This window comes from Meles meles, chromosome 10 (assembly GCF_922984935.1).
Source record: "Meles meles chromosome 10, mMelMel3.1 paternal haplotype, whole genome shotgun sequence".
Classification (NCBI taxonomy): Eukaryota; Metazoa; Chordata; class Mammalia; order Carnivora; family Mustelidae; genus Meles; species Meles meles.
In genome coordinates this window covers 23,756,681-23,784,374 of record NC_060075.1, presented here as the reverse complement: position 1 = coordinate 23,784,374, position 27,694 = coordinate 23,756,681, and the positions used below count along the sequence as shown (strand labels likewise).

Here is a 27,694-nt window from a genome sequence, read left to right as displayed (position 1 = left end):
CAGGATGGAGAGGTATTAAGACCTCTTGATTTATTCTGATTATTTAATATACAATGACATAACTGTGACCCCAAAGTGTGCAAAGTTAAAGCCTTCGACTGCAGCTGAGAGGAGAGGGCAGGAATGGTACACCTGGGGATGACGGTGAGTCAGGAATGAAGGGCAGCCTCCTCCCCAGGGCCAGGGACGGGGGTGGGGGTGGGGGCAGCGGCCTGAGGAGCAGGGCCCAGTAGCCTAGGGCCAGGGGAAGGGGGCAGAGACCTCCCTCTGGCCTAGGTCAGGAGCCCAGAAGTGCCACATGGCTGAGGGGGCAGCAGCCCAAGAAGGGCCAGAGGCAGGGCCAGGAGAGCACCATTTCCGGGGTGGGGGGTGGGGAGGGAGGTGCCCTACGGAAGCCAGGAGGGGCCACCTGCCCCAGGGGTGGGCGCTAGGCCGGACGGAGCAGGCTGCAGCGAGAAAGACCTGAGGCAGGCACACGGCCTGAGAGCCCAGGCTGACTAGGCTCAGGGGGACTCAAGGAGGGGGAACCTGGGGGGACCCCCAGGGCAGCCGAGCCCTGGGAGCAGTCCGAACTCTGCAGGGGTTGGCCAGGAGGGGGCCATAAACCCTCAGGGGTGCCCCTCCTCTCTCCCTGGAAAGGAGCTGCGGAATCCGTAGTGCAAATCTATGGACCACTCAGTTATGGAGGGAGGCGGTGCTCAAAGGGGCACCCTGGGGCGCACCCCCTCCACTGCCCCGGCTTCCACCACCATCCTCAGTACAGCCGCTTCTCGTAACTGTGGGGACAAGGCAAGAGGGAAGCCAAGAGTGGGTTTCTGGACCCTGCTCCCTTCCCGGATCCCCTTGCCATTAGGCCTTGGGCTGCCAGGGCACCCCCACATGGGGGGGCGTGGGGGAGGAAAGAGCAGGCCCTGTGCCTCTGTGTTCCCCAGGCCAAGGCTCCTGAAAGAACCATGCCAGGTCCAGAGACAGCCATGCTCCTTCTGGCCACAGCCACGACTACGCAGACTGTCCTCAGTGCTGGGGGTGGAGATGCAGCTATGGAGCTACGAAGACACAGTCCATCCTCACGAGCAAGCTCAGACCAAGCTGCACCTCCGCTGCCCACGTCTCCACCCCACCCCTGCATACACGGCGGCCTAGGCTTAGTTGGTCACTGGGTCCAGTCCAAGACAGGGTAGCCCGAGGCCTGTGGTCAGGGACATCGGTCTGCACCCCAGAAGGGGTGGTTTCCGTTGGAAGAGAGGCCACGGTCAGCTGCCCCCAGCTCAGTGCTGATCCTAGGGTCCAAGTCCCCTGCTGACACCCCAGGGCCACCCCCGACCCAGCAGCCCCTGCCCCCAACCCAGGTCCCACCCAGACTGCCCCTGCTCTACTCTACGCTTGGCCCGGGCAGCGCGGTTACTTACACGGCAGAAAGGTATAGCTACGGGAGGGTGGGGCAGAAAGAGACACAGGTTAGACGCCCGCCGGTGTCTGGGGGGGTAGGCCCTCTCGACCAGGGCGGGGACGCATGCCTCTGCGACTACCGCTGCCAACTAGCACTGCCCCCGCCCGCGGCCGCCCCAGCTCTGGCCCTGGCATCTGTCGCTCTGCCCTTGTCCCCGCCAGAGGGCGCATGCCCCCAGCCTCTGCCTGCCTGCCTGATGCTGCCACCAACAAGAGCCCAGCGCCACCAGCCCCTGCCACCAGCCACCAAGCTTCTAAGCAAGCGAGGGACTGGGAGCCCAGGAAGGGTCAGGGGCCACAGCCTCCCATGTCCTGCTCGGGGCGGTGCCCGAGGGGAGCGGAGGGGCCTGCCTGCCTGGGGGCTAAAGGACAGGGTCCCAGAGTGGGCCCAGCCCTGGAGGGAGATGGGCTCGTCCTGCGGCAGCACCCATCACTGGAGCAGATGGTCCACGGATTCCCTGAGACCTCAGCCTGGCCTCAGAACCACGGCCCCACCTGCCCGACCCGGTGCCGGCCAGCTGGGGCGAGGAGGCTGCCACACTTACGAGTGCAGGCCGTGGACACCGCCCTCGATCTGAGCCGACATGGTCCGCTTCTCGAACTTGAGCTCTCCTGAGTACATCATGGACCTGCGGGCAGGTAGGTGGAGAGTGTCAGGGACACTGAGGACAGAGAGAGAGAGGAAGCAGGGAGGAGCCGGGAGCCTCCCAGGACCCCCCACCTGGGTCCCCCCCCCCCCCGACCATCCAACCCCAGTTGCAGGACACACCGCAGGACGGACAGGCTCCGGGCGCCGATATCCTGGCAGCCATGTTGGATCCCCGCTATGAGGTAGGGCACGAACTTCTGAATGGAGCCTTTGTCCTGGATGGAGCCCGAGACACCCTGTGCGATCTTCACCTTATCCCCCTCACTGCATGGAGGTCAAAGAGACTAAGCCAAGTGGCCCCCTAGTTCAGGGGGGCCCACCCTGCCTCTTGAGGAACCAGCAGAGGGGACACCAGGCAGAAGGCCCCCCAGAGCAGCCCCTCCCTGGGTTCTGAGTCCGACGGCCCAGGGACCATCCCAGGGCCACTACTTGTACCCTGTGCCCTAGTTTCCAGAACTATCATGTGGGGACTGGGCACCACGTGGGGAAGTCATAGGCGGTGGGGATGCAGGAGGGTTGTGGCTGGTCTGCCCGGGGCCGGGGTTCCACAGCAGGGCACCTGAAGTATCGCTTCTGGCTGCTGCTGCTCTTCTCCATGGCGTCCAAGGAGCCCATGCCCCGGTACTTCTTGAGCCTCACCCCATCGGAGAAGAAGTACTCGCCAGGGGCCTCCGTGGTGGCGGCGAGCAGGGAGCCCATCATCACTGCGATGGTTGAGGGTCAGTGTCTCTAGCCCCACAGACTTCCTACTGCCCTTGCCCAGCTCCCAGCCCCCCATCCCCCCACCCCAGCCTGCCCTGACCCCAGCAGAGCCCCCTCACCTGTGGAGGCTCCCAGGGCCAAGGCCTTGACCACGTGCCCCACAGTCTGGATGCCACCATCCGCTATGACCGGCACCCCAAAGCGCCGGGCATACTCAGCCACCTTGTAGACAGCAGTGCCCTGGGGCCGACCACACGCCATCACTGTGTGTTGGGGGGGGATACCCATCAGAGCTCCAGCAGCAACACAGGGAGAAGCCCCCTTCTCTGTGTGCCCCACCTCCAGGTCGGGAAAAGGACCAGGCTAGACGGTATTTCTGAGGCACAAGATAGGTGGCGGCAAAGAACACTAGGGGCAATGGCACCCCAGGGACCTGGCCCACTCCACCCAGAACATTCGCGCCTTGCAGGATTCTGGTGGCCTTCAGAGCAGAGCGCCCCCACCCCCAGACCGGGGCACGTGGGTCTGGGGGAGAGGGTCCCCAGGCTCAAGGTCTCTCTCTCAACCTCTGTGATTTGTGAAGCCTGTTCCCAGGGTGAGGTACTCACAGCCTCCTTTGGGATACAGGTGTGCGTTTCTCTGAGTTCAATTGTCCAGGGTCTCTAAGTACGAGGTTTTAAGTGGGAAGTCTAAGAACTAGCACGTACCTGGGGATGGAGGTGAAATGGGGTACAGAGGAAAAGAGGCCTTCTCGGGAAATACCTGTGGTTTGTTTGGTCCCTATTGCCTCCCAAGAGTTAGAACAGTGCCTGACACACAGCAGGTGCTCAGTTTGTCGAGTCACCGAGTGAGGCCCCCATTTTACCAGGGTGGTCGGCTAAGACGAAGGGTCGAAACTTAAAAGCAGAGGCTCTGAAGACCAAAAGGAGGAGATGTTTTGGGCAGAAAAGACCAAGGCCAAATGGGTCACTCAGTGTTGTGGAGAAATGACCTTCTCTCGAGGGGCCAGATACATCCCCTAGGGTCAAGCCAGGACCTACAAATCAGACCCCAGCCTCCAGGGAGCACCCCTCAACCACACAGGGATACACAGCAGGGTCTCCCCCACTTCATAGGTAGGAGCACACCCTGAAAAAGGGCTTTGTGACTGAGCTGGATCCCCATCCCCCATTATTGCCACACGGTGACAAGCTCCTATGTCCTTACACACTCAGGGACATGCTATCTCCACGTCCCAAGTTCCTGCCTTGTCACAAAGCTGATCCCAACTCTGAGCTGGGTTCCAATGAGCCCCTCAGAGGATTCACACCAGCCTTGCTTGGCCCTCCAGACTGTGCCTTCTGGACCAGAATCTGAGAAGCAGGCTGGCACGTACTCCAAAACTCACAGTAGCCTGATCTCACAGCAGTCTCCCCCAAGTCAGTGGGCCAGAGAGACAGCGTCGGAGCCCAAATCACCCCTGAAGCACCCCTTATCCTGGGAAGAGGCCTGGCACAGGCCTGAATGCGAGCATTCAGCACGCATCGGTGGGACATGAGTGGGGCCCCAGAGCCTGCGGAAGGCCCGGGGGGCATTCTTGTTGGCATCGCTCTCTTGACACCTACCTTCCTGGGTGATGCAGATAGAGCCACAGCCCATGCCCACACGTAGCCCGTCCACGCCGGCATCAATCAGGTTCTTGGCCTGAGCCGCTGTCACCACTGAGGGGTGGGGACAAGGGTTTGGAGAAGCAGGGAAAGAGAAACACTGTGAGGATGGGATGCCCTTGCCTTGCTCTGGGGCTGCCTGGGACCCCAGTCTAGCCCCCCTCACCCCCCGCACCGACCCCCAGGGACCAAGCCCATTCATTCAGCCTTCTGCCCCCATGCAGGGGCAATGCCATCACCTAGAGAGGCCGAAGGACAGAGGGAAGGTCATGCAGCGAGGGAACAAGGGCTGGGGGCTGACCGGGACCCTGCACTCACCATTCCCCCCAATCACCTGGAGGTGGGGGTATTTCTGCTTGATGTAGTGCACCATGGCGATCTGATACACGGAGTTCCCTTGGGAGGAGTCCTGCGAGAAGGGGGACAGGAAAGCTCAGGCTTCATGGCTGAGTCATCACAGGAGGAAGGGGATCATGAGCGGACAAACTCCTGAAATTTTATGAGAAGTGTTAGGAGAAAGCTCTTTCTTCTTCCCCCTGGGAAAACAGCTTGACAGCTCTCAGCAGACTGAGTCTCGAAGAGGCCTGCTTTCCCCCCAAAGGTTGAACGCCACCGATTTACGGCCTCAGAGCAGAGAGGGCCCCAGCATAGCCATTGTATGGACCAATCCTCACAGCAAGCAGGTGTTGCCTGGGGCCATAGCCTGTTCCCACCCACTCACTACCAGATGAGACCACTGCATTCCTTCCACCCCGGGTTCTTCCTCTGACAGGTGGGCGTGGTCTTGACCCTCAGGGAGTTGTGAGGACCAAATGAGTTCATCCATATAAAGGTCTCAGTGCAGGACCTGGCAAGCGGGAGGTTCTCGAAGAATGTGAGCTCTGAGTGTTAGGGTGTGGAGGGCCTGAGCTGTCAGAGGACCAATGACCTTCCTAATCCCAGCTTCAGCCTTCATTAGAGGCAAACCCCGGTCTCTGTGAGCCTCTCCTCTCCTGAACCACCGCGCCCCCGGCGGTGCCCGTACCAGCACTATGACGTCGGCGCCTGCCTGGGTGAGCAGGTCGAGGCGGTATTTGTCATCCTCCCGGGTGCCCACGGCTGCCCCACACAGCAGCTGCTTGTGGGAATCCTTGGAAGCTAGAGGATAATCCCTGTTCTTCTTCAGGTCGGTGCGAGCAATGATGGCCACCAGCTCATCACGATCGTTGACAATGGGCAGCTTCCCTGATGAGGAATGCAGACGTTTGGTAAAGGAGCAGACCTCTTGGGGCAGGAGTGGGACTGGGGGATTGGGGGGACCGTGAGGAGGAAGCGAACCAGGTCAGAGATTCCACTGAAGTACCCAAAACAGCCACTAGGTGACAGCACCCACCCAGGAAATGCTCCTAGGGACCTGGCCCTCTTCGCAGGAACAGGAAGCAAAGAAACCTCCTACCCAAGCGGGTTCCAGAGCTCTTCCTGCCCTGTGGCCTAACCAGGCTGGGTGGGTGGCCCCTGGGCACTGGCAGCCTTTCACCTGCTAGGCCACAGGCCACAGTGGTCGAAAACCCCTAGCCAGGGCACAAACGTAAGGCTGTCTTGCAAGAAGGAACACATACCCTCTCCAACATCACCCCAGAAAACAACCCAGTAGGAGCCAGGGAGGCATTGCTAATGTCTCCAGTAAGGACCTAATGAAGGTCATGTCAGCAGCTCCAATGTCAAATAAACTTAACTGCAGGATTTCTCAGGGCCTTTAATAAACGGACATACGATTTTTTTAATGGAATGTGGGAGATAGAAAGCAGCATGTTTCAGACTTTTTTTGTGTGTGATGAGCATTTCACAGGACGAGCTTTATGGGGAGACATAGTGTGAAGATGTTGAATAAGGAACAGGTTTTCCTATGCCAGGAAAAGGACCTCAGGATTCATGCTCTAACCTGGGATTGCTCAAACCTTCCCTAAGGCCCAGCCAGTCTGGTTGCTGGGACAAGACAATGGTCTGCAGCAACAGCAGGCCTGGGGTACCAGGAGCCAGACTGGGGGCGTCTGGAGCTTTCTGCCCATGCCCACGTACCTTTCTTGCTGCGCTGCAGGATCTCATTTGCCTCTTTCAAGGTTACACCTGCTGGAGCCACCACCAGCTCGTTCCGTGGCGTCATCACCTGTGGAGCCAGGAACATTTGCCTGCAGGTTGGCAGGTGAGAGAGAAGGGAGCCAGGCCTCCCTCTGGTCCCTGGTCACAGGCACCAGCCTTAGGCCCCAGGATGTGAGGTCCTCCCTTCGCCCTGCAGGTACCTCGCTAAGGAGGGTGGTGTGGTCCTTCTCGGCAAGAAAGTCAATGTCTCGGGAGGTGACGATGCCCACCAGCTTACTGCCCATGGTGCCTGTCTCCGTGATGGGGATGCCAGAGAAGCCATGCCGGATCTTGGCCTCCAACACGTCGCCCACAGTGTGCGAGGGGCTTAGCACCACGGGGTCCGTGATGAAGCCCTGTTCAAATTTCTGTGGGTAGAGATGGGGAAAGAAAAGGCTGGAAGAAGGATGGAGGTGGCAAGCCACAGGGGAGCCAGGGCTCTTGATGGGGAGAGGGGGCAATGGGCAAACGAGGGCTGGGCCCCGTGTCCCAGTGTGGGGCAGGGTAGACAAGACCCCACGGCAGTCAGCCAGGGGATGCACCAGCCTGCAGGGATGGCAAAGGAGGAGGCGGCTGGGTCACATCTTCTTTCTGGGGACAGGCCTGGTACTTGCCTTGACCTTCCGCACCTCGTTGGCCTGGAACTCCGGGGTACAGTTGTGGTGAATGAAACCGATACCGCCCATCAGCTGGGGTGGAAGGGAAGCACGATCAGAGTGAGGGCTCGACCCTCTCGCTCTGCAAACCCCATTTCTGAATCCAGCCTCCCATTCAGCCCACCCACCCCAGGGATGCCACCCGGGTCCCCGACTCACAGCCATGGCAATGGCCATGTCGGCTTCTGTCACAGTGTCCATCGGGGAGGAGATCAGTGGCGTCTTCAGGGTGATCTTCCGAGTCAGGGCTGACGTCAGGTCCTGAGAATAGAGGCAGGGTCTAGGTGAAGAGTTTTACTATTCACTCAACACACCTTTACTGAGCTCCCATGGGTCCCCGACACCAGGATGGGCCTGCAGACACAGCAGTGGACAAGGCAGGTAAGGTCCCTGCTGTCCCTCCTGGAGGTTACAATCTACTTGGAAAGATGACAAACACAAAAACAACATGTATGAGATTATTTCAGTCAAGATAAAGGCTCCAAAGAGAGATGACAAAGCCAAGTCACCATGGCAAGAAGGATGTGGTGGTCAGGAAAAGACCCTTGCTTGGGACATGACAAGTGGGAACCAATCGAGTCAGAGTCTGAGGGACTGTCGTGTCAGGCAGAGGGAGCTGTGAGTGTGAACCCGGCCTCTGTTCCCAGTCTTCCTGAGATGTATTTAAGACAGGAAAAGGCTAGCACAGTAAAAAGGGGGAGAGCAGGGGATAAGGGGCGAGAGGCAGGCAGGCGGGTGGGTGGGCAGTGAGGGTGTGTAGTCTTAAAGGCCACGGAGAGGAGAGGAACTTAGATTTGCCTCTAAGATGAGAAGCCACAGGAAGGTCTCAGGCAGAGGAGAGACATGCTCTGCTTCATGTTTTAAAGAGGTCGCTCGGGCTCTGATGTGGAGAATGGACTCTACATGACAAGGCCTGAGGCAGGGAGGCCACGGAGCAGGCGGCTGAGCAGGGCCAGGCGGGAGAGACTGTGACTGGGAGGAGAAGGTACAGGAAGGAGTCTATCAGACATCATGGCAGTAGGGGACCAAGGGTCTGCCACTCAGGGGAAAAGTCAGGGAGGCACATACCCACTGGGGAGGAATCTGCCTCTGAGATTCAGGCCAATGGCTCGTGGATCCTAGCCTCCCAAGCTCTCTCAGACTTGGGTATAGAATTTTTGGAGATTCGTAGGCCCCTGAAGTCCATCTCCCAGACCCTGGTTCAGAACCATGGCCCTGCAGTCTAGAAAACCCCACCTTCTTCTCTCCCATCATGCCACAGAAGAATGGTCACACAGCCTTCCCGGCCTAGGCCACAGGACAGGGAGACCCTTGATGGCTGGGAGGGGACCTTTTTGTCCCTTTCTTCTTTGCACCCTGCCCAGGGTCCAGCACAAAGCCAGAGGGCTTGGTAAACTTTGTTAAACTGAACAGCTGAACCAAGACATCCTGGTCGCCATCACCAGGTGCATGTTCAGAATAGCTCAGATTTCCCCCCAAATCTGTCCACATCAGCACTGGCTACACAGGCTAGATAGGAGTCTCCCCGATGTAAGAGTAATTCAGGCACACTCCGGCCTTTGGTCTTTCTTGAGGATCAGACCTGAATAAACATCAGTAACAGCAACAAAGGAAACGACTCTTTAACGTGCATGAATTCATCGTGGAATAATCTAACTTGGGGTGCCTGAGTGGCTCAGTGGGTTAAAAGCATCGCCTTTGGCTTGGGTTATGATCCCAGGGTCCTGGAATCAAGTCCCCCATCAGGCTCCTTGCTTAGCGGGGAGCCTGCTTCTCCCTCTGCCTGCCACTCCCCCTGCTTGTGCTCTCTCTCGCTGTCTCTCTGACAAATAAATAAATAAAATCTTAAAAAAAAAAAAAAGAATAATCTAACTTTTCCATGAAATGACTTATACTCATCAGCACCTACCCCTTGGCTTCTATGAGCTTGTCATATCTTAATTGTGTCAAGAACACTGTCCATTCTCTTGGCTCATTGCTGAGCCCCTCCAATAAAGCGAGGCACCGTGTTTCCTTGTATCTGTCCAAAATCTAATTCTTTCAAATCCTCTTGCCAATTCCCGTGCATTAAGGATCCACAAACAAGTCTGTCCACCTCATCCAAAGTCTCCAGAATTTTACTGGCTTCTGTCCTGTCCTTGCTCAGCATTTCAGACAAAATCCAATCCTTCCCTGCAATGGTAAGAGGGCTGCCACACCCATGCCCATGCCCCCAGGGTCTTTTTGAACCTCACCATGGGCTCTGTCGGCGACAGCCCTCCCACCCTGTGCTAGGCCCACTGCTCAGCATACCCCTGTGTCCCCGCAGCTGCCTCTGCCCCATTAGACATGACCCACTGCTCTGTGCCAGTTTCTCTGGCAGCAATAAAGGCTCCATGCCCAAGATAAATCTCTCCCACACCCTGCCCTTGAACAAGAAGCCAGCCTCTTCTACCACATACATGGTCCCTCTCCCCCCAGGTCAGCAGAAGAGGTACTCACCACCTCATCAGCTATGAAGTCTATGAATCCTGGGAGAATCAGGAAGTCGCTGTGGAGACAGAAAAGTGAGTGTTACAGGGTAGGGAGGGGTCCCCCAAAGGGGGCAAGCCCTACCATGACTAGGAGAGCAGCCTATGGATGGGAGGAGGGGCAAAGGTTGGAGCCCTCTGATCCACGTTGTTCCCTGGTCAGGGCTGAAGCAACCCCCCGCCCCCCAACCAGCATCTGGCAGACTCCAGCCCAGAGACCTTGAGCCAAACCCAGCGGAAGGTCTGTGGACTGGGGCACCACCAAGGCAGTCGGCCCCGGATGCCCACTGCCTTCAGGGCTCAGAGTTCCTCGAGGGACACAGAAGTCCCTGTAATGACACACAGAACACATACAGTGCCTGCCCTCGAACACTTCTCCATCTTGATAGGGGGAGACAGTCAGCAAACACGGAATGAACCTGAAAACCATTTAGCAGCACAGTACGGCATAAACACCTCAAAGCACCGGACAAGTGGCTCAGCCCTGGGCCAGGGCTGCTGAGTCACGCGGATTCAGAGCAGCATGGAGGGACCCCAGGGCACTGAGTGTGGGGCGTGTTCGGACAGAGCAGGGACTCTGCTCCGGTTGGAGTGGGGTGCACCACAGACACGGCCTGGGACGGGAAAGGGGACGAAGGGGGTTTCCCGGCAGTTTAGGACCAGGACACCGGGGCCCTGGTCAGAGCGTGGCAGCTGCCCACACTCGGGTGGGCCGTGGTCACAGCAAACCCAAGAAGGAGAGTGAACGCCTGCAGGGGTATGGCACAGAAAAGTGCTATAGCCACCCCACCCCCACCAAGGGCTAGACTGCCAGAAATCACAGAGCCTTGCTGGACACACCCAAAAGCAAATGCTCCACACTTCAGGAACACTCCCAACCGGACTAAGCAAAGCAGCAGGCACCCCAGTGCAGGAAGGAAAAGCTCCAGGGTGGCTCAGAGAGGTGGGGTCTTTAACCTGCCCCAGACCTAGAGAAACTCCTAGCCATTTCCCTAGTGAGTTTTCCTAGAAGACTCCAGTGAACAGTGTATCAAAGAGATACTTTCTCCCCCTTCATCAAAGACCCCCAGACAAATCAAGAACCTTAACTGTCCCTGCCCCCTTGGTAGCCCTTCTGTGCAGTGAAGAGGCCTCTATGGTTCATGGAGAGGCAGGAGGAGAAATGCTGGAGTCTGGGCCCCCGGACATTGTCTCGGCATTATCTACATCCCTCACGTGGTTTATGTCCCAGCTGCCACCAGGCAAGGGGGTCACACAGGAATGACTAGGAATCCTGGTGTCTAGGGAAACTGCCTGCCAAGCAGGAATGCTTCCAGGTGAAGGCAGGGACTGGCAGGAGACAGGACTGGAGTTCTTCTGACTTGCCAGCATCCCCACTCCTCCCAGCCCCAGGTTGTGATGCTCTCTCCTGGCATGGACACAATCCTGCAGCCCGTAGAGGAGCTAGTGCCAGGCCTGCAGCCCGCAGGACAACTGGCCCAGGGCCCACGGAAAAGCAAACTAAGCCTGAGGCAAACGGAGAGGTCCCATTCTCCTCCAAAATCCCGTGTGGGGTGGGCTTGGGGTGGTAGTCACAAAATACCCACGCCCAGGGGGCACGAGTGCTAACCAGTGGGCGGGCAGGGCACAGGTGGAAGGAAGGCTGGACAGGTCCGTGAGGAAAAGGAGCCATTCCAACTGCCCAGCTGGGCCTCTCCTGGAGGCAACACCCAAGCAGCTGCCTTGGCTGGACTGCAGGGTCTCTTCTACCCTCTTGTGAGCTGGGAGCAAGAGGGTGTCCTGGACCAAGGTCTGGAAAAAGTCTCTCCATAACTCCCACATCTCCACTTCCCACCGGTCCCAAGGCTCCTCCATGGGGTCAAAATGCCCACGAGAGGAGAAAGGGGCCAGGCCGACACCGGATCCGGCCATAAACGGTGCACAGCACGGAGGGCCCGCTATGTCGCTGTGCCACGTCCGTCTGCTCTCGGCGCGGGCCTCCTTCCTGCCTTTGCCCGGTCCCCCCACCCCCACCCCAAGTCACTCGAATCGGGGCCGGAGAACGCGGGCGTCCCCGAGGGGGGAACGGAGCACGTGCAGGGCCGCGGGCTGGGGGAATCGCGGCGCACGGGTGGGTGCGCCGACCCCCTCCCCCCGCACCCCCTCCCGGGCGCTTACTTGTAAGTGAGGCCATCGGCGTTGGCGAAGAGCTGCTGCGCGGTGAGCCCATCCTCTGGCACGTAGCCGGTGCCGCCGCTGATCAGGTAGTCCGCCATGCTGCTGGGAGACACCGCGACCCGACATAAACACCCGCGCGGGCCGCCCCGCTGCTGTTGCTGCTGTCGCTGCTGTCGCCGCTGCTGTGCTGACGCCGCGCCGCGGCCACGCTGCCGCCGCGGGCCAGGCGGGCCGGGGGCGGGGGCTGCGGCAGCGGCTAGGCTGGCCCGGGGCGCCGCCCTCTCCTCCCACCCCTCCCCGGGGAGGCCGCCGCCTCCGCCCCGCGCCGCACAAAGGCCCGGCGGGCCCTGCAGCCGCCTGCAGTTGCACAGCAGCCCCGCGTACCCGGCGGGGGAGGGAGTGTGGATCCAGTGGGGGGAGGGGACTGAACCTGGCCGGGACACGCCCCCTCCACCAGTTGTGGTCCCGCCTCCTAGCACCCCCTTGCCCCGCCCCGCAACGCGCCCCTAGGTTCACTCCCAACCTGGGTGGCCCCAATCTGGGCTCCCCCAGCCATCGGGTACCCCTCTCCCCTTGTCCTAACTCCCCAGCCCAGGGATACCTCTAACACGAGTTGCCTTTACCCAAGACCAAGGGAAGGGCTCTCTGATGGGGACTTGGAGCCCTGAGGAACGGTGTGGGCTCACCGCTCCCCAACATACCGGAGTTTGTGACTGTAGGCTCCCCATCTCCCCCAACATCATGCCTAGGGGGCAGGCAACTCAACAATGAGGCTCCCTGACCTTTGGGCAGCCTTGAAGCCCTCTGCAATTTACAAGGCATTTTTCATAAATGATCACATTTACTCTACAATCCATCAGCTGCCAACTGTTAGTTAGCCCCACTTTACAGATGCAAAGCCTTCAGTTCAGGAAGCGAGGGAGGATGGGTACTGCCTTGGCTTCCGGATCCAATGCTCCTGTCCGACATCCCTGTCCCCAGCTCAGAAAGTGGTGTATAATCATCGGGGTTTTAACCCCAGAGGGGAAAGTTCATTTTTATTTGGGAGGATAGTGCCCTAGGAAGGTGAAGGAGGATCACAGGTCTGGCTTAGGCAAGTATGCATACAAATTAGGACAGGCTAGGGAAGTTCTGAGGATTTCCCTGAGCAGAAGTTTGGTGGTTCTGTGGGCCTAGCAAGACCCGGATTTCTACATGGGGGCACTAACATTTGGTAGCAAATTGATTCACATGAGGACAGGTGGGGTGGCAGGGGGCAGACCCTTCCCTCTGTGTGACCAGCACGGCTAATGCTACTTCCTGATCAAAAGTTAGAGAGCAGATCCCCCCCACCCCCTAACTTCATGGTCTCTTATGGTCCCCACAGCTCACTCCTTGGTAACGGGAGAAAAAGGCAGGGCAGGGACACAGTCCTCTTCCTGGCAAGGTGGCTGGCTGGCTGTGATGCTCCTTCCCCACCCCACCCCCCCAAGCCCTGGGAGGCTGCGTTTGTTTACTGCGCCACAGTTTGGTGGCAGCCAGGCCCAGGGGAGGCTCGCTGGGATGCCCAGCCTCCCCCAATGACACCCCAGGACCCTGCCAGGAAAATGTTCCATCTGTGTGCAGAGGGGAGGGGGACCTTCCCACAGAGCTAAGTGATGAGACCCATGAGGAGTGCTGGAAGAGACTCAAACGTCCATGCCCTCTTTTCTCTTACTGTGAGTGATGGCAACATCACAGACCACCATATGGGGGAGTGAGGGTATCCTGAGGGGCACAGCACTAGGACCTGCCACTGGCCACCTGGAGGCAGAACAGTGAGCCCTGCCAGAGAAATGACCCTGCCCACCCAGAGCTGCTCTGGGGGCACCTTTGTAGCCGTAGGATAGGGCTGGAATGGCAAAGCAGGCAAAGAGCAGCTGAGACTGCTAGATCTCTCTAGATCTCTAAGGGACCTAAATGGGTCAGAAATGGGTAGGGTACTAGTCAGGATTCCACCAGACCTGGGGCACAGGACAGCAGCTGGATTCTGGTATCTCAAATGAAATGAATGTGACATCTGCCCCAGACTAGAACTTGGACCCAGGAGAGGAGGCTGCTAGGCTGAGTGATGGGGAGGGTCACTTTCCCAGTGATGACAGAATGGCCCTATGTCCCTTCTCCTGTTCCCTCACACCCCCTCCAGCTCTGACCTGTCTGGGCTCCTCATTACTCTAAGCTCCTGGGCTCAACCCTGGGTTAGGCTGTCCTTTTCCAGAGACCGTTAATCCATCCCCATGGCTTTCCTCCTCCCTCTTCCTGATCTTCCCCAGCTGCTTCCTCCATGGGGAGGAGACACCGAGGCAACCAGTGGGCCTCCTCAGCCAGAGGAAGGGCTGTTGGTCCCCTGAGGCTCCCCACCTAGCAGCTGTGAAGGCAGCAGGGCAGAGGAACAGGCCTAAGCACCTTCTTCAGGGTCGCAGGTCACAGGGTAACAGTGCCAGGCAGGGAGCCAGAGGTCTCCCTCTGCCTGGTCTGGGGCCCTTTGAAGGGACAAGATTTCAAAACACTTTTGAGGGAAGGGTGGGGATAGGGAGAAGAGGTAACAAAAACATTGGCATTGTTGAGCTGGAACAAGGAACATGGTCGCCCAAGTTCAAGCCAGAGAACAGTAACGCTAGCCTCAAACCCAGGACCCAGGCTTTCTATGCAACCCTGTCCTCTTCCCACAGCTCTAAGCCAGTGAGAGCAGGTGGAGGTCTAGCGAGTAGGTTTGGAATCTCATTACACCACCTGGCTGGGGCTCAGGTTTGACAAGGGTTCTTCAGGGACGGGTGGGGGGTGGGGATGCCCCTTTGTGCAGAAGTACAAGGAGGAAAAGGAATGCTTCTTCATGGCCCCGGTCTGAGCTCTGAAATGATACTTTTGCAATACCTGCATAACCCCCATCAAGGCTCCAAGTGCCCCAGCCTGCTCTCTCACCTCCTCTGGCCTCCCCTATATAACCCTGGACCCTGAGTCCCACGAGCTGGATTTCTAGTATGGAAGTAGGGCTGCCAATCCTGAGTCAATTCTAGAGAGGCAGCCTGCCAAGGAGGGGAGGGGCAGGCTTCACCCAGAAGTCCCTTAAGCCTTTAAAAGTTCTTACATAAGCCCTGTGCAGAGCTTCGGCGCTTATTCCCCCAGACCACCCCCCCCCCACACACACACACACAAAACCCAGCTTCCAGGTCACCTCCCTAGGCTGCTGAGCGCCAACAGATGGGGCAGAGAAAGAAGTCCAAATCCTCTGGACCAGAAGGACAGCGGGTGTGCATTTCAAGCTGTGCTACAATCCAGAGATTAGCCACTGTCTCCTTTGCAGCCAGTACCCCTGGGGCCCAGCTCAACACCCCCACTCTTCCTCCAGTGACTCTTACAGACCCCAGCAGGCTACGGGCAGGAGAGCGTCCTGAAGGTTAGGAGAAAAACCCTGAGGTGAGCTGCACTGGCGGCCTCATCAGACCTCAGTGAATGGTGAGGAGGGGGCGGTGTCCTCACGGGGCTCTGAGGAAAAATCCATCTGGACACTGACACCTGCCAGGAAGATTCTGGAGATAGTTCTAGGAGGAAACGGCTACGGGAGGAGCAAACAAAGTTGGACAGGGACTCCAACAAGCACTGTCTCCACCCCAGGAGCTGGAGCCGCTTGGACCAGGTACCGTCGGGTGTGTAACCGAAATCCGACACAGGGCTAAGATTTCAGGGAGCGTTTTTCTGCCCCGCTCCCAGACGCGGCGCAGCACCGAACCGTTGGCCCAGTGCCTGCCTGCATCCCCCAACCAAAGCTAGGTGCGTGGCGTCTGAGCCCGGTTTCAGGAAGTTAGGGGTTGAGGCAGTTAGAGGGCAAGGGTGCTAGGGCCTGCCCTTCCCCTCCCCCGCAGCGTCGCCGGGTTCCCGGAGCCACCGCGCCCGCCCCGGATGCGCCCCGCGCGCTCTGCCCTGGGCGTCACCTCTCGGGCTCGTAGCCGGCCTGCAGAAGACGGGCGCTGTACCGCTGCGCCGCCGTCTCGTGTCCGGGGTGTTGCCGGGCTCCGGGCTCCGGAACGGCGGCGGCTCCGCCTCCCCGCAGCGGCGGCGGTGGCGGCAGCGGCCCCGACCCCGCTAGTGGAGCGAGCGGCCCCTCCATGTGGAGGCCGCTGCTCAGGGCGGGCAGGAGCCTCTCCGCCTGGAGGCTCCCCCGGCCCCCGCTGGGGAGTGAGCGCGGCCCAGTCCGGGGCCGGGGAAGGGGCGGGGCCTGAGGGCCGGGGTGGGGCTTGAGGGTAGGGGCGGGGCATCCAGGGGATGGAGGCTTGGCCTTGGCACTGCGCTCCGCCCAGCCGGGTAAGCGGGTGTTCGGACTCAGCCAGTCTCTCGCGTCCCAGAATCAGTGAGGGGATACCAGCAGATGGAGGTGGAACTGCAAAGGAACGGCGCCCCCCGCCCTATCACCTTCCCCTCCGTCTAGACCTTCCAGTTTCTCCTGGCTCCTTCTTAGGAAAAGCAGAAAAGAAAAGGAGCCGAGCGCCTAGGAAGATCGGTGGAATGGTCCTCTGGAGCGCCTCCTACGGGCCAGCCGCAGACCTAGTTCAACTAGGACAAGATGGGCGGGGAGATAATCCATCTCCCTTTGCCTACTGCCCCCTTTACCTATTCAACAGACTCCCTTAGACTGGAGGAAAATAGGTCTCCTCAGCTTTTAACTGTCACTACCTGAGGAAGGAACAGATAAGGCTGCAGGATCCTTAAGGGAAAAGGCCTTGTCTGCCCTCTTTTGGGGGTACCCCATAACCAGATAGTGGGGCTGAGCACGCAGGTGCTAAAACTTGTTCATTTACTGGCTAGAAGGCATAACTTTTCCTATTTCACCACTGTTATTATTCTTGTCAACAATGATCGCGCAACTAGCAAAGATGGCAAAGAAAAGAGTCCTTGCCTTCGGGCAATTTCTTTGAGGAGACGGAGTAGACAGAAAATAAACACTTGACAATTCTTATACTGTATAGTTTAAAAAAAAAATCTGACAATCCAAGAAAGCAAATGGTAAACATTGAATGACTGGGGGTGTTAAGATGTATTTCAAGAAGGCAGAGTTGTGGATCAGACTTTTCAGCAACTATCTCACAAGGAAATTGAATTTTTGCCGTGGTAGGATCTTGCATTTTCTCCTGTCTGGTATCTTTTCCTATACATGTGCACACCCACTCCCCAGATTTAGGATTAAAGCACAGTTTCTCTGATTCTTGGCCACATATGAAAATCTTGTTACCATGAATGCCATTATAGACAATATTTTTGCTATTGAGTGAATGTTTGTGTCCCCTCAAAAGTCATATATTGAAATCTAATCCTCATGGTGATGGTATTTGGTGGTGGGAAATTTGGGAGGTGATTAGGTCATGGGATTAATGCCCTTATAAAAGATACCCCAATAAGCACCCCAACGCCTTCTGCCACAAAAGGACACAGTATCTACAAACCAGGAAAAAATTTCTCACCAGACATCAAATCTGCCAGTGTCTTGATCTTGAACTTCTCGGCCTCCAGATTGTGAGAAATAAACTGCTGTTGGTGTTTTGTTTTTTCTTTTTTAAGATTTTATTTATTTGTCAGAGAGAAAGAGAGCACAAGCAGGGAGAGCAGCAGACAGAGAGAGAAGCAGATTCCTCCTGAGCAAGCAGCCAGATGTGGGGCTTGATCCCAGGACCCTGGGATCATGACCTGAGCCAAAGGCAGACACCTAACAAATTGAGCCACCCAGGCATCCCTAAACTGTTGTTTAAGCCACGCAGTCTACGGTACTTTTGTTATAATGGCCCCAAGGGACTAAGACAATTTTGTATAAGATTATTTCCATGGTCCTGCAGATCTCTCAGAGAAGCAAGGTAGTCTGATTTTTTTTTTTTTAAGATTTTATTTATTTACTTGACAGAGAGACACACACAGCGAGAGAGGGAACACAAGCAGGGGGAGTGGGAGAGTGAGAAGCAGGCTCCCCACCGAGCAGGGAACCGGAAGCAGGGCTCCATCCCAGGACCCTGGGATCATGACCTAAGCCAAAGGCAGACGCCTAATGACTGCACCACCCAGGTGCCCCAAGATAGACCGATCTTAACTGTACACATTTCTCTGGCTGCTAATCATGAACTAATCATTCTTTTCACAGAAAGAGCCAACACAGAAAGAGCAGTAATATATCCCAGAGGATGAGGACTGGCTATTCGGTGAGCCTGGGTCCACATATGGACTTCTTACTATATAATCCCTCAAGTCATAAACTCTCTCTGAACCAATTTCTTCATCTTTCAAATGGGGTTAATAGTATCTACCTTTTTTTTTTTTAAAGATTTTTTATTTATTTATTTGACAGAGAGAGATCACAAGCAGACAGAGAGGCAGGCAGAGAGAGAGGGAAGCAGGCTCGCTGCTGAGCAGAGAGCCCGATGCGGGACTCGATCCCAGGACTCGAGATCATGACCTGAGCCGAAGGCAGCGGCTTAACCCACTGAGCCACCCAGGCGCCCCTAGTATCTACCTTTTAACGTTGATTTGCTATTAGTGAGAAAACACATATAAAGTTCCTGGCTTGTGGTAGGTTTTTGTTTGTTTATTTTTAAGATTTTATTTCAGAGAGAGAGAGAGAGCATGGGCACGTGGGCACATGAGTAGGGGGAGAGGCAGAGGGAAAGGGGGAGGGGGAGGAGCAGAGGGAAAGGAAAAAGCATACTCCCTGCTGAGCAGGGAGCCCAACATGAGGTTCGATTCCAGGACTCTGAGATCATGACCCTGAGCCACAGTCAGACTCTTACCCAACTGAGCCACCCAAGCCCCCTTCTGGTGAGTTCTTAATAAACATAAGCAATGGTTATTGTAAATGAAGCAAGTTGTAGCTAAACTTTTGACTCACAGCTAAGTGCAACATATTATAATTTCTATGGCACCATTCCTTCAACAAATGTTTATTGGGCACTTCCCAAGTGCCAATTACATGGTCATTGTCTCTGCAGCTGTGGCCTTACAGGCCACTGGGGCAGACAGACAGGCAGGGAGAGTACAGTGTGAGAGGGGCTCTGACAGAGAGTAGACCCTTCTCCACAGCCAGACTCCTGGGCAGCACACAGAACACAGCGACTTGTTCGGAGAAGGACATAAGTCAGGCTCCATCTCAAAGTCCACTGGAAGTAGGCAGGGTGATAAATAAATGACACACGTATAGAATAAGTAACCCTGAGCAGTGACTGAGACCTGGCGCTGGCTGCAGAGTGGTTCTGTCTTTTCTCCAGAGCTTGCTGGCTACAAATGAAATTTGCTGGCAAACTATTCATTAAAACAATCACATTTTGATGGGATAACCCGAGGGCCACAGCATTTCATAAGAAGGGATCTTACCTTCAGTAATGTCTGTGCCAGTGGTTCGTTCTCCCCGGGATGTCTGGCAATGTGTAGGGACATTTTTGATTGTTCAGACAAAGGAAGAAGAGGGTGGATTACTGGCATCTAGTGGGTAGAGGCCACAGTGCCATTAAACGTCCTCAAGGGCACAGGACAGCCCTTCACAACAAAGAGTTAGTCAGTCCCAAGGTCAATAGGGCTGATGTTGAGAAACGCTGGTCTAGAGGAACTATCTGAAGAAGCCCTAAGGAAAGCAAAATGACTTAATCTTCCTAAGCCAGCAGGACAATGTACTGTTTCAGTTATTTGTACCTGAAAGAGCTACGTAATCCATATCCTCGCTGGGACTGTTTCCTTGGCTGAGAAATGAGAGTGTTGGGTCAGATCTTGTGGAAAGCCTTTTCTAGATCAAAACAAAGTATACGAGTCAAATACATGTATAGGATTAGGACACAACTAACATGGAGCTACCGATTGAGGGGGGTGGTCATCCCCCTCAATGATGGATCTGTACTCCCTCATCTCACAGACTTCCTGAAGTTGGGTGTATAGTCCATTCATCAAAAATGCATGAGTATCATGGGGCGCCTGGGTGGCTCAGTGGGTTAAAGCCTCTGCCTTCGGTTCGGGTCGTGATCCTGGGGTCCGGGATCCAGCCCCGCATCGGGCTCTCTGTTCAGCGGGGAACCTGCTTACCTGCTTCCTCCTTTCTCTCTCTGCCTGCCTCTCCGCCTACTTGTGATCTCTGTCAAAAAAAAAAAAAAAAAAGTATGGAGTATCGCTATCAAATTTTTTTTTTTAAAGTATGGAGTGCTACTATGGGCAAAGCATTGTGCTCAGGTGTCAGAGGGGTACACAGAGGAATTAGATACAGCACTTGCCCTTGAATTAGAGAAGACCATCATTGAGTATATATGCACCAGACACTACGTTAAGCCTATACTTTTCTCAGCAATCCTGCTTCCCATCATTTGTGTCTATTTCTCAGGCAAGGAAACTTGAGGCTCAGGAAGGTGAAGCAATCTGCCCGCAGAGAGAAAGTGATGACTGGTGGAGCTCCGTAAGACCCGGGGCTTGTTTCTTCCAACCCTTGAGCCCTTAAATATTGTCCTAGTAACTCTCATCTGCTCTCCACTCCCACAGAACCGGTACGGGCCCCTTGCAGTGAACTTCAAAGGATGGTTCCAATTCTTTTGTGATCTTTTGTGATCCAGATTTTGATCTGAGGAAGTTTTACTTGAAATAAGTGGAGTTCAGGGCACCTGGGTGGCTCAGTCCGTTTAAGCATCTGGCTTTGACTCAGGTCATGATCCCAGTGCCCTGGGCTTCAGCCAGCAGCAGGCTCCCTGCTCAGCAGGGAGTCTGCTTCTCCCTCTGTCCCTCCTCCTGCTCATGCTCTCTCTTTCTTTCTCCAAAATAAAATAAAATAAAATCTTAAAGATAAAAAAAGAAGAAAGTAGTAGAGTTTAGCTTGAAAATATTTTTGTTACAGGTCCCATTTGTTATAGGTATTTGTTACTGTTATAGCTACTGCGGTTTGTAAATTTCTATAGTAGACATCACAAAGTTTCTTGCTAACAGTTGTTCCTCAAGATCTGATTGCGGGGAGAGAGTGGACTGACTTTTAGGGGCAAATGTGAATGTCTCTGCCCCATAAAAGTGTACCTGGGCCTAGAGGAAGCTGTAATAATCACTTTTACTCACACTTCTTGCATTTGAGAAAGCATGTTAACTGGAGCACACGGCACGTAAGAGTGTGCCAGGCACACTAGGGCATACAAAGGAATCTTGCTGGGAAAATGAAATGTTAAAAGCTAAATAACAATGTAAGGTAATGGCTCTCAACTGGGGCAAGGGGTGATTCCCCCCCCACTGGGGTTCACTTGGTGATGTCTGGAGGCATTTTTGGTTGTCCCCTCTGGAGGCGTGCCACTGGCATCTACCGAGAAGGGGCCAGCGATGCTGCTGAATGTCCTAAAATGAACAGGAGACTCCTTCATAGCAAATAATTACCCAGCTCAATATGTCAATAGCGGTGAGGTTGAGAGTCCCCGATGTAAGGCAATTTACATGCTCGTTGGTAATGTCAACTCTGAGTGTTACAGAGGATGGAAGGAGAGAACCAACACCATCAGCCAGAATCATCGGAGAAGATTTCGCAAAAGGGAAAGGACCAGCCTGGGTTTCTGAAGCTATGATTTAGGAAAAGAGGGCCCCTGGAGGGGACACTCCAAAAAGGGAACATGACATGGGCGAAAGTGCCAAGAGGGAGTGAGCAGGCCAGCCTGGAGGGAGCATTATCTCTACCCCACAGTCTGAGGGTTGGGTCAGGCAGGTGATGGTAAGGCCCTGCGACACCTGAGGAAACCAAAGCATAGAAAGGCTTAAGAGAGGATCCTGTGACGTCCCCTGAGCTGGGGGGAGCAGCCAGGCCTCCTGTCCTCGGGCCCCAGGCTTTCCCTACAGCAGTGCGGCTCACCTGAGCCAGGGCCCCCCTGGTACTGATGTGTCTTCTACCGGGAGCCAAATAGAATTTGGGGGGACATCACCCAAACCAAGGCTTCCTTCTGTCCTGAATCCCACTGGTCTTCTGGAATATCACCGCCTCTTTCTTTGAAAGGACACCTGTAGAAATGTAAGCACACGCACTCACACGTTTATCGAATCAGAGAAGGAGGCTGGTAGAAATAGAATCCCATTCTACAGGGCACAAAACACACAATTGCTAGTTTGTCCACAGACTAACCAACGGAAGAGAAGCCAGCCGGTCAGTAGACGCTTCTGGTCAGCTGTGGCATGGTCACCGGGCCACCCTGAAGGAAGGAGCCAACAAGCCCAGCACAGTGGGGGAAGGAGGAGGATGCTAGGTTCTCAGGGTTGTCGGAGCAGGTGAAATGGGGCGGGGGGGGGGGCGGGGAATGGGAATCTCATGTGGTGGAGGAAAAGGGAGAACCAGGAGTTTCCCACCTGGACCATCAAAAGAGACATAGGGCAAAGGTGCCAGGAGGGCAGAGGTTCTTCTGACTGCCTGGTCCCTCTCTCCTCTCCAGTTTCCATTTAGAGGAGAAGGGACCAGAGGCCAAGCATGGAGGAGCAGGGTCAGAACTGGATGGAGAGGCGCTTTAGCTTGGAGGACAGGAGACAGAGCCTGGGATTTGAGGAAAGGTCCCAAGTGCATTGTGGGGGGCTGCCCACGGGCTTCTCAGAGGCTAGGAGTCACTCATCTGTGCCCCAGACACCCAGGACTCAAGCAAGGTCAGGTGAGAGGGAGCAGCCCATGGAGATCAGCATTTGGAGGTGCTACAGGAGCTGGAGCCCCAAACCTGGGTCTTACTCTCCCCCCCTGCCAGCCGCCAGCCAAATCCAAGCCGTGGGGGCTGATGGGAGGAAGCAGGACTCATGTGCTAGCCTCACAACTCTTCTCCCACACCCTCCTAGTCCCTGCCCTGGCCTCCAGGGCTTACGTAACCTGACAGCTTTGCTGCATGCCACCCAGATAGGGCAGGCTTTTGCATCATCAGTGAAGACGAGGCTGGCATCAGGCAGGGCTGGTGTAGAGGTGAGGGTGGAGAGGGGTGGTGGCTGGAGGTCACCAGTTCAGGAAAGATCTATGCCAAGACCACAGCAACGCCTTCGGCCCCTCAGCATCCTCTGCCCTGGATGCCCCCTGCCAGGCCCTTCCCTTAATCCCCCAAGGGCACAGACTAGGGACAATCTTTCCACCCTCTCTCATTTTTATTTCCCAGCATTTCTCAGCCCAGCTTCATAAGAAAAATGTAAGCAATGTGCAAAGTGCACTTTTCTCTTGCCTGGGAGGCCCTGACATTATCACAGCCACAACAAACCCCGGCCTTCACCCCAACCCACTCCTGCCTCTGGCCCAAGGCTGGAAAGCAAAGGGATGCAGGGCGGTGGTGGTGCCAGTGTGGGCCCAGGGCACCAGGGCCAGCCCCCACCCTGGTCACAGCACTGGCTGGCCTGGGGAGTAGCTACTGCGGTGCTTTCAGTTCCCTGGGAAGCCAGGAGGGCAGGAAGGGGAAGGTGTCCCTGTCCAGGTGAGCCGGGCAATTGGGCCCTAGGTTCCAAAAGCACCTTCCTCTCCTCCCTGCCTGCCTCGGCCCCTGTCTCCTCCTGCCTCCTGCCAGGTCACAGTGGGCAGTCAGGACGGAGGGCAGGCTGAGAGTGGTGAAGGGGGGGGGCCTCTGCCTCGGGGGCAAAGGCCTGGCTGCTAGTGGGGAAGAAGGACAGTCCCCAGAGTGATGGTCTCCGGCCCACCTCATCCCCACAACCTTTGCCTCCCACCTGTCTTATCTGTCCAAGGGCACATCAGCGAGTGTTACCTCTCTACCCTGCTCTCAGGCCTTGAAACCCTGTGGGATCCCACACTGTATTCTCTCCCGCCCCATCCACTCACTCCCCTGCACCATTCAGGCAGGTGTGAGAGGAACAATGGGTTCTCCTATTTCCACCCCTCCCCCAAAGACTCCAGCTTGGGTCACAGCTCAGGCCTCAGGGTGGATGTGAGGGCTGCCCAGGGTTTCCTGCTGGAGACTCGGGCCCCTTGGCAGATCCCCAGGGCCCCAGGCAGGCCTCCAGCCCCACCTGGTTACCTACAGGCGGGCCCTGTATCCACAGCACCGCTTTCCCCTCCCTTGGGTCCCTCAGCCCAGAGCCCCTGGGGAGGGTGTCGGCACCCAATTACCAGCGAGGGCAATCTTGGGGGTAAGACTGGGGAGGCAACACCTCTCCTCCCTTGAAGGTACAAAAGTGGGCCTGATGACCACAGGCCAGTGTGAGACCTTGCTGGGATACCATGCCCCCTTCTCTCTCCTTATCACCCTTCATTATAGGCCCTACAATCTCCACTCTCCCCTACCAGAGCTTCAGAACCCTTGCCACAGTCCCACCCACCTTCCAGACAGGTCTATGAATGTGTGTGTACCTGTGAGAGACAGACAGACAGGCAGACAGGGTTACAGAGAGAGACAGACAAAGAGAGACAGAGACACAGAGAGAAAAAAAGAGAGAGCAAGAGGAAAAGAGAGGCTGCCCTAGGGCTCCTTCTCTCTGTATCCAGTGAAGATAGGAAAAGCGGCCTCTCACTTTCCTACAGGCCCCAAAATGCTGGGAGACCTCCCTATTTCACTTCCAGCCAATGAAATCAGGAACCCTCTCAAGACTGAGAGCAGATTTAGGAAGCAGCTTGGAAAGCTGACATCAACACCGACATGCACCAGAGTGCGTTTCTGTGGCCCCTGGAAACCTGAGGCTCCCGGGATAGGGGCAACAGAGGGGGGCATCCATGACCAGCCCACTGAGAGTCCCAGCAGCTCTGTTACCATCCCTGGAGCGCTGGCTTGGAGGAGGTAGGGAGTGAGCCCTGGCACCCCGCCCTGACCTTGGGGCCATGTGCTCCATACAGTGGGAGCAGGTGGGAGCTTCAGCAGCAGCTCTGAACCAGGGCCCCTGGGCCCAAGTCTGTGTTGGCTCCCAGCCAAGCACGAAGCCTCTGCTTCCTGCTGGTTCATTGCTCCTTCTTCTGAAGCTTGACCATCAGATGCTGGGTGAGGTCACAAATGAGCTAAGTTCCTCGGGGGGACTTTGAGAAATGCTGAGAACCAAGTGGACACAAATTCTTGTTCTGGGGGTTTCGTCAAACAAGGAGTGCTGTACGGGTCTTTGCCAGTCTGGGGTGGGGACGGGAATCTGAGAGTTCGTGGAATCCAGCTCTTTTCTTTCGCAAATGGAAAATGGGAGTCTCAGGGAAGCGAACTGGTTTCCCCAGAGCCGTGCAGAGTGGTTAAGCAAGAACCGGGCGCCTGGGTGACTCAGTGGGTTAAGCCTCTGCCTTCAGCTCAGGTCATGATCCCAGGGCCCTGGGATCGAGCCCCACATCGGGCTCTCTGCTTAGCGGAGACCCCGCTTCCCTCTCTCTCTCTGCCTGCCTCTCTGCCTACTTGTGATCTCTCTCTGCCAAATAAATAAATAAAATCTTTTTTAAAAAACGGGAATCCCGGAAGGCAGTGGTCATGAACATCCGGGGGGAACACGGCTGTGTTTTTGTGGACATGAAACCCATTCCACACAACCTGTGAACTAGGAATATTTCACAGATGAGGAACCTGGCTGAGAAAGGTTTGTTTTTGTTTTTGTTTTTTTTAAATTCACTTTTCCAAATTGAGATACCATTCACAGAGCGTAAAACTCCACCAGTTAAAAATGTACAATTGCTCCCAACAATGTACAATTCAGTGCTTTCTAGTGTAGCCCCAAGGTTCTACACCTATCAGTGGTATCTAATTCCAGAACATTTTTCTCACCCCGAGAAGCCCCCCGCCTTGGCCCATTTGCAGTCACTCCCCATTTTTCCATCGCCCCAGCTCTGGCAACAGCCAGATTACTTTGTTACTATAAATTTGCCTGTTCTAAACTTTTCATATACATAGAATCAGACAATGCATGGCTTTTCTGTTCGGCTCTTCACTCACTTTAAAATGTTCATTTACATAAGGGAAAATTCACTCTTTTTGATATGCAGTTCTGAGTTTCGACCATGATTAGAGTCATGAAACCCCCAACACAATCAAGATACCGAACAGTTCCCCTTCATAGCTGACAGACCCCCTTCCCATCAGCACCCCTGGTCCCTTGCAACCCCTAATCTGTTTTCTGTTCCTGTCATTTTGCCCTTTCCACAATGTCCTGTAGGTGGAGTCACACAGGACGGAGCTCTTGAGTCTAGCTCCTTTCCCGCAGCAGGAGACGTTTGAGACCCACCCACATTGTTGCCGGTGTCCGGTGTTGGTCGCTCCTTCGTCTGCGTTACTCAGTAGCATTCCATCTTGTGGCCGGGTCACAGGCTGCTCACCCACTCACGACTGAACCACATTTAGCAGTTATGAGTAAAGCCGCTATAAACATTCACGCACAGGCTTTTGTGTAAATATACGGCTTCATTTCTCTTGGGTGGACAGGAGTGGGATTGATGGGACACAGAGTCTACATGTCATCTTTTAAGAAACAGTTGAATTAATTTCCAAAGTAGCCAAACCCTTTCCCATCCCCAGTTCTTTTTTTTTTAATTTTTAATTTATTTATTTGACAGAGATCACAAGTAGGCGGAGAGGCAGGCAGAGAGAGAGGAGGAAGCAGGCTCCCCGCTGAGCAGAGAGCCCCATGTGGGGCTCGATCCCAGGACCCTGAGACCATGACCTGAGCCGAAGGCAGAGGCTTTAACCCACTGAGCCACCCAGGCGCCTCCCCCATCCCCAGTTCTAATCGCTCTGCATCCTTGCCAGCATCTGGTATATGGGCAGGGATTTTGTTGGTCTTTTTGTCATTTTAATAAGTATGTAGGAAAAGCATTTTTAATTTTGCTTCAAGGGATCCTGGGTGGCTCAGTCGGTTAAGGGTTTGCCCTCAGTTCTGGTTGCAATCCCGGGATCCTGGGACCGAGTCCCACATCAGGCTCCCTGCTCAGTGGAGAATCCACTTCTCCCTCTGCTCTTCCCCGCCATTCGTGCCCTCTCCTCACTCCCTCTCTCTTAACTAAATCAATAAAATCTTAAAAAAAAAAAAAGAAGCACCACTTATTAAAAAAAATTAAATAAATTTGCTTCAAATCCCACATATACTGAGCAGCAGAGCTGATATTTCACTGTAATCTACGTGTGTCCAAAATCCATCCCTTCTCTGAGCACATACTGCCCCTTAAACAATTCATTTACGACCACCACCACCACCCTCGCCCCCCCGACCCAGAGCGCAGTGATGGGGAGCTGGCGCACACCCTCTCCCAGCGAGAGCAACCCAGGTTATATTGCAATAAGAACAGCAACAACAAAACCCAGCTTCTGGGGACTTCAAATAACAAAGCTTTCTTTCTCATTTATTCTGCATGTCCACTGGGTCAGATGGGGCCTCTCCTCCACATTCTGCTCACTCCAAACCCAGGCTGACAGAGTAGCCTCTACCTGGAGCATCACCACTTGCTACCAGGAAGAGAGCTCTGGGGTGCTTACAAAGACATTTAAGCACTGGAGGCCAGAAGCGATCTTACCACTTCCCTTCCATCTCCTTGACCATAGCCAGCCTACAGCCACACCAGTCTGCGGGGACCAGAGCCCAGGCAGTGCAATCCTACCACGGGCCAGAAAGCAGAGATGAGGAAAAATTTGGTGAATGGCTTTAATATCTACTGCATGTTTTAGAGACAATTGTTGCTTATTTAGAAGGTGTAGGATAACACTAAGTGAAAGGAGTTCTTATAAAACATCACATTATTCTAAAGAGTAGTCTCTTCCAGGATTTTCCACACCCTCTTCATGGTTGCCACAGAAATCCTTGGCTGGGGGCAGGGCCCCCGGGACTACAGAGACAGGCTCTCTAGCTGCCCTTCTTTCCGGATTCAGGAAGAGCCCACATGGCTTACCAACATCG

At 55.4% G+C, this 27,694-nt stretch overlaps 1 protein-coding gene across 2 annotated transcripts; it reads right to left on the bottom strand.

Moving 5' to 3' along the window:
• On the bottom strand, positions 1-16,101 carry IMPDH1 (inosine monophosphate dehydrogenase 1). Of its 2 annotated transcripts, none has more exons than XM_046021424.1 (15): positions 15,838-16,101; positions 11,888-11,989; positions 9,702-9,750; positions 7,380-7,481; positions 7,179-7,253; positions 6,726-6,932; positions 6,505-6,592; positions 5,471-5,670; positions 4,765-4,855; positions 4,405-4,500; positions 2,920-3,063; positions 2,658-2,802; positions 2,219-2,362; positions 1,995-2,078; positions 1-776 (listed from the first exon to the last, which is right to left on the bottom strand). In XM_046021424.1, exons 1-15 carry the CDS (start codon positions 16,011-16,013, stop codon positions 755-757), a joined length of 1,725 nt encoding a protein of 574 aa, XP_045877380.1. In that variant the 5' UTR covers positions 16,014-16,101; the 3' UTR covers positions 1-754. The 2 variants fall into 2 exon arrangements, with proteins under 2 accessions (XP_045877380.1, XP_045877381.1); XM_046021425.1 differs by having other exon boundaries at positions 11,888-11,986.
• Between the last annotated feature and the right edge of the window lie 11,593 nt (positions 16,102-27,694).

Excerpts from the sequence above, each read along its gene's own strand:
- IMPDH1 (XM_046021424.1), bottom strand. The coding sequence starts at position 16,013 with ATGGAGGGGCCGCTCGCTCCACTAGCGGGGTCGGGGCCGCTGCCGCCA. Across the intron at positions 4,856-5,470 it reads GCGCCGACGTCATAGTGCTG|GACTCCTCCCAAGGGAACTC; the intron begins GTACGGGCACCG and ends CCCTTCTCGCAG. Across the intron at positions 2,803-2,919 it reads GGCCCTGGGAGCCTCCACAG|TGATGATGGGCTCCCTGCTC; the intron begins GTGAGGGGGCTC and ends CAACCATCGCAG.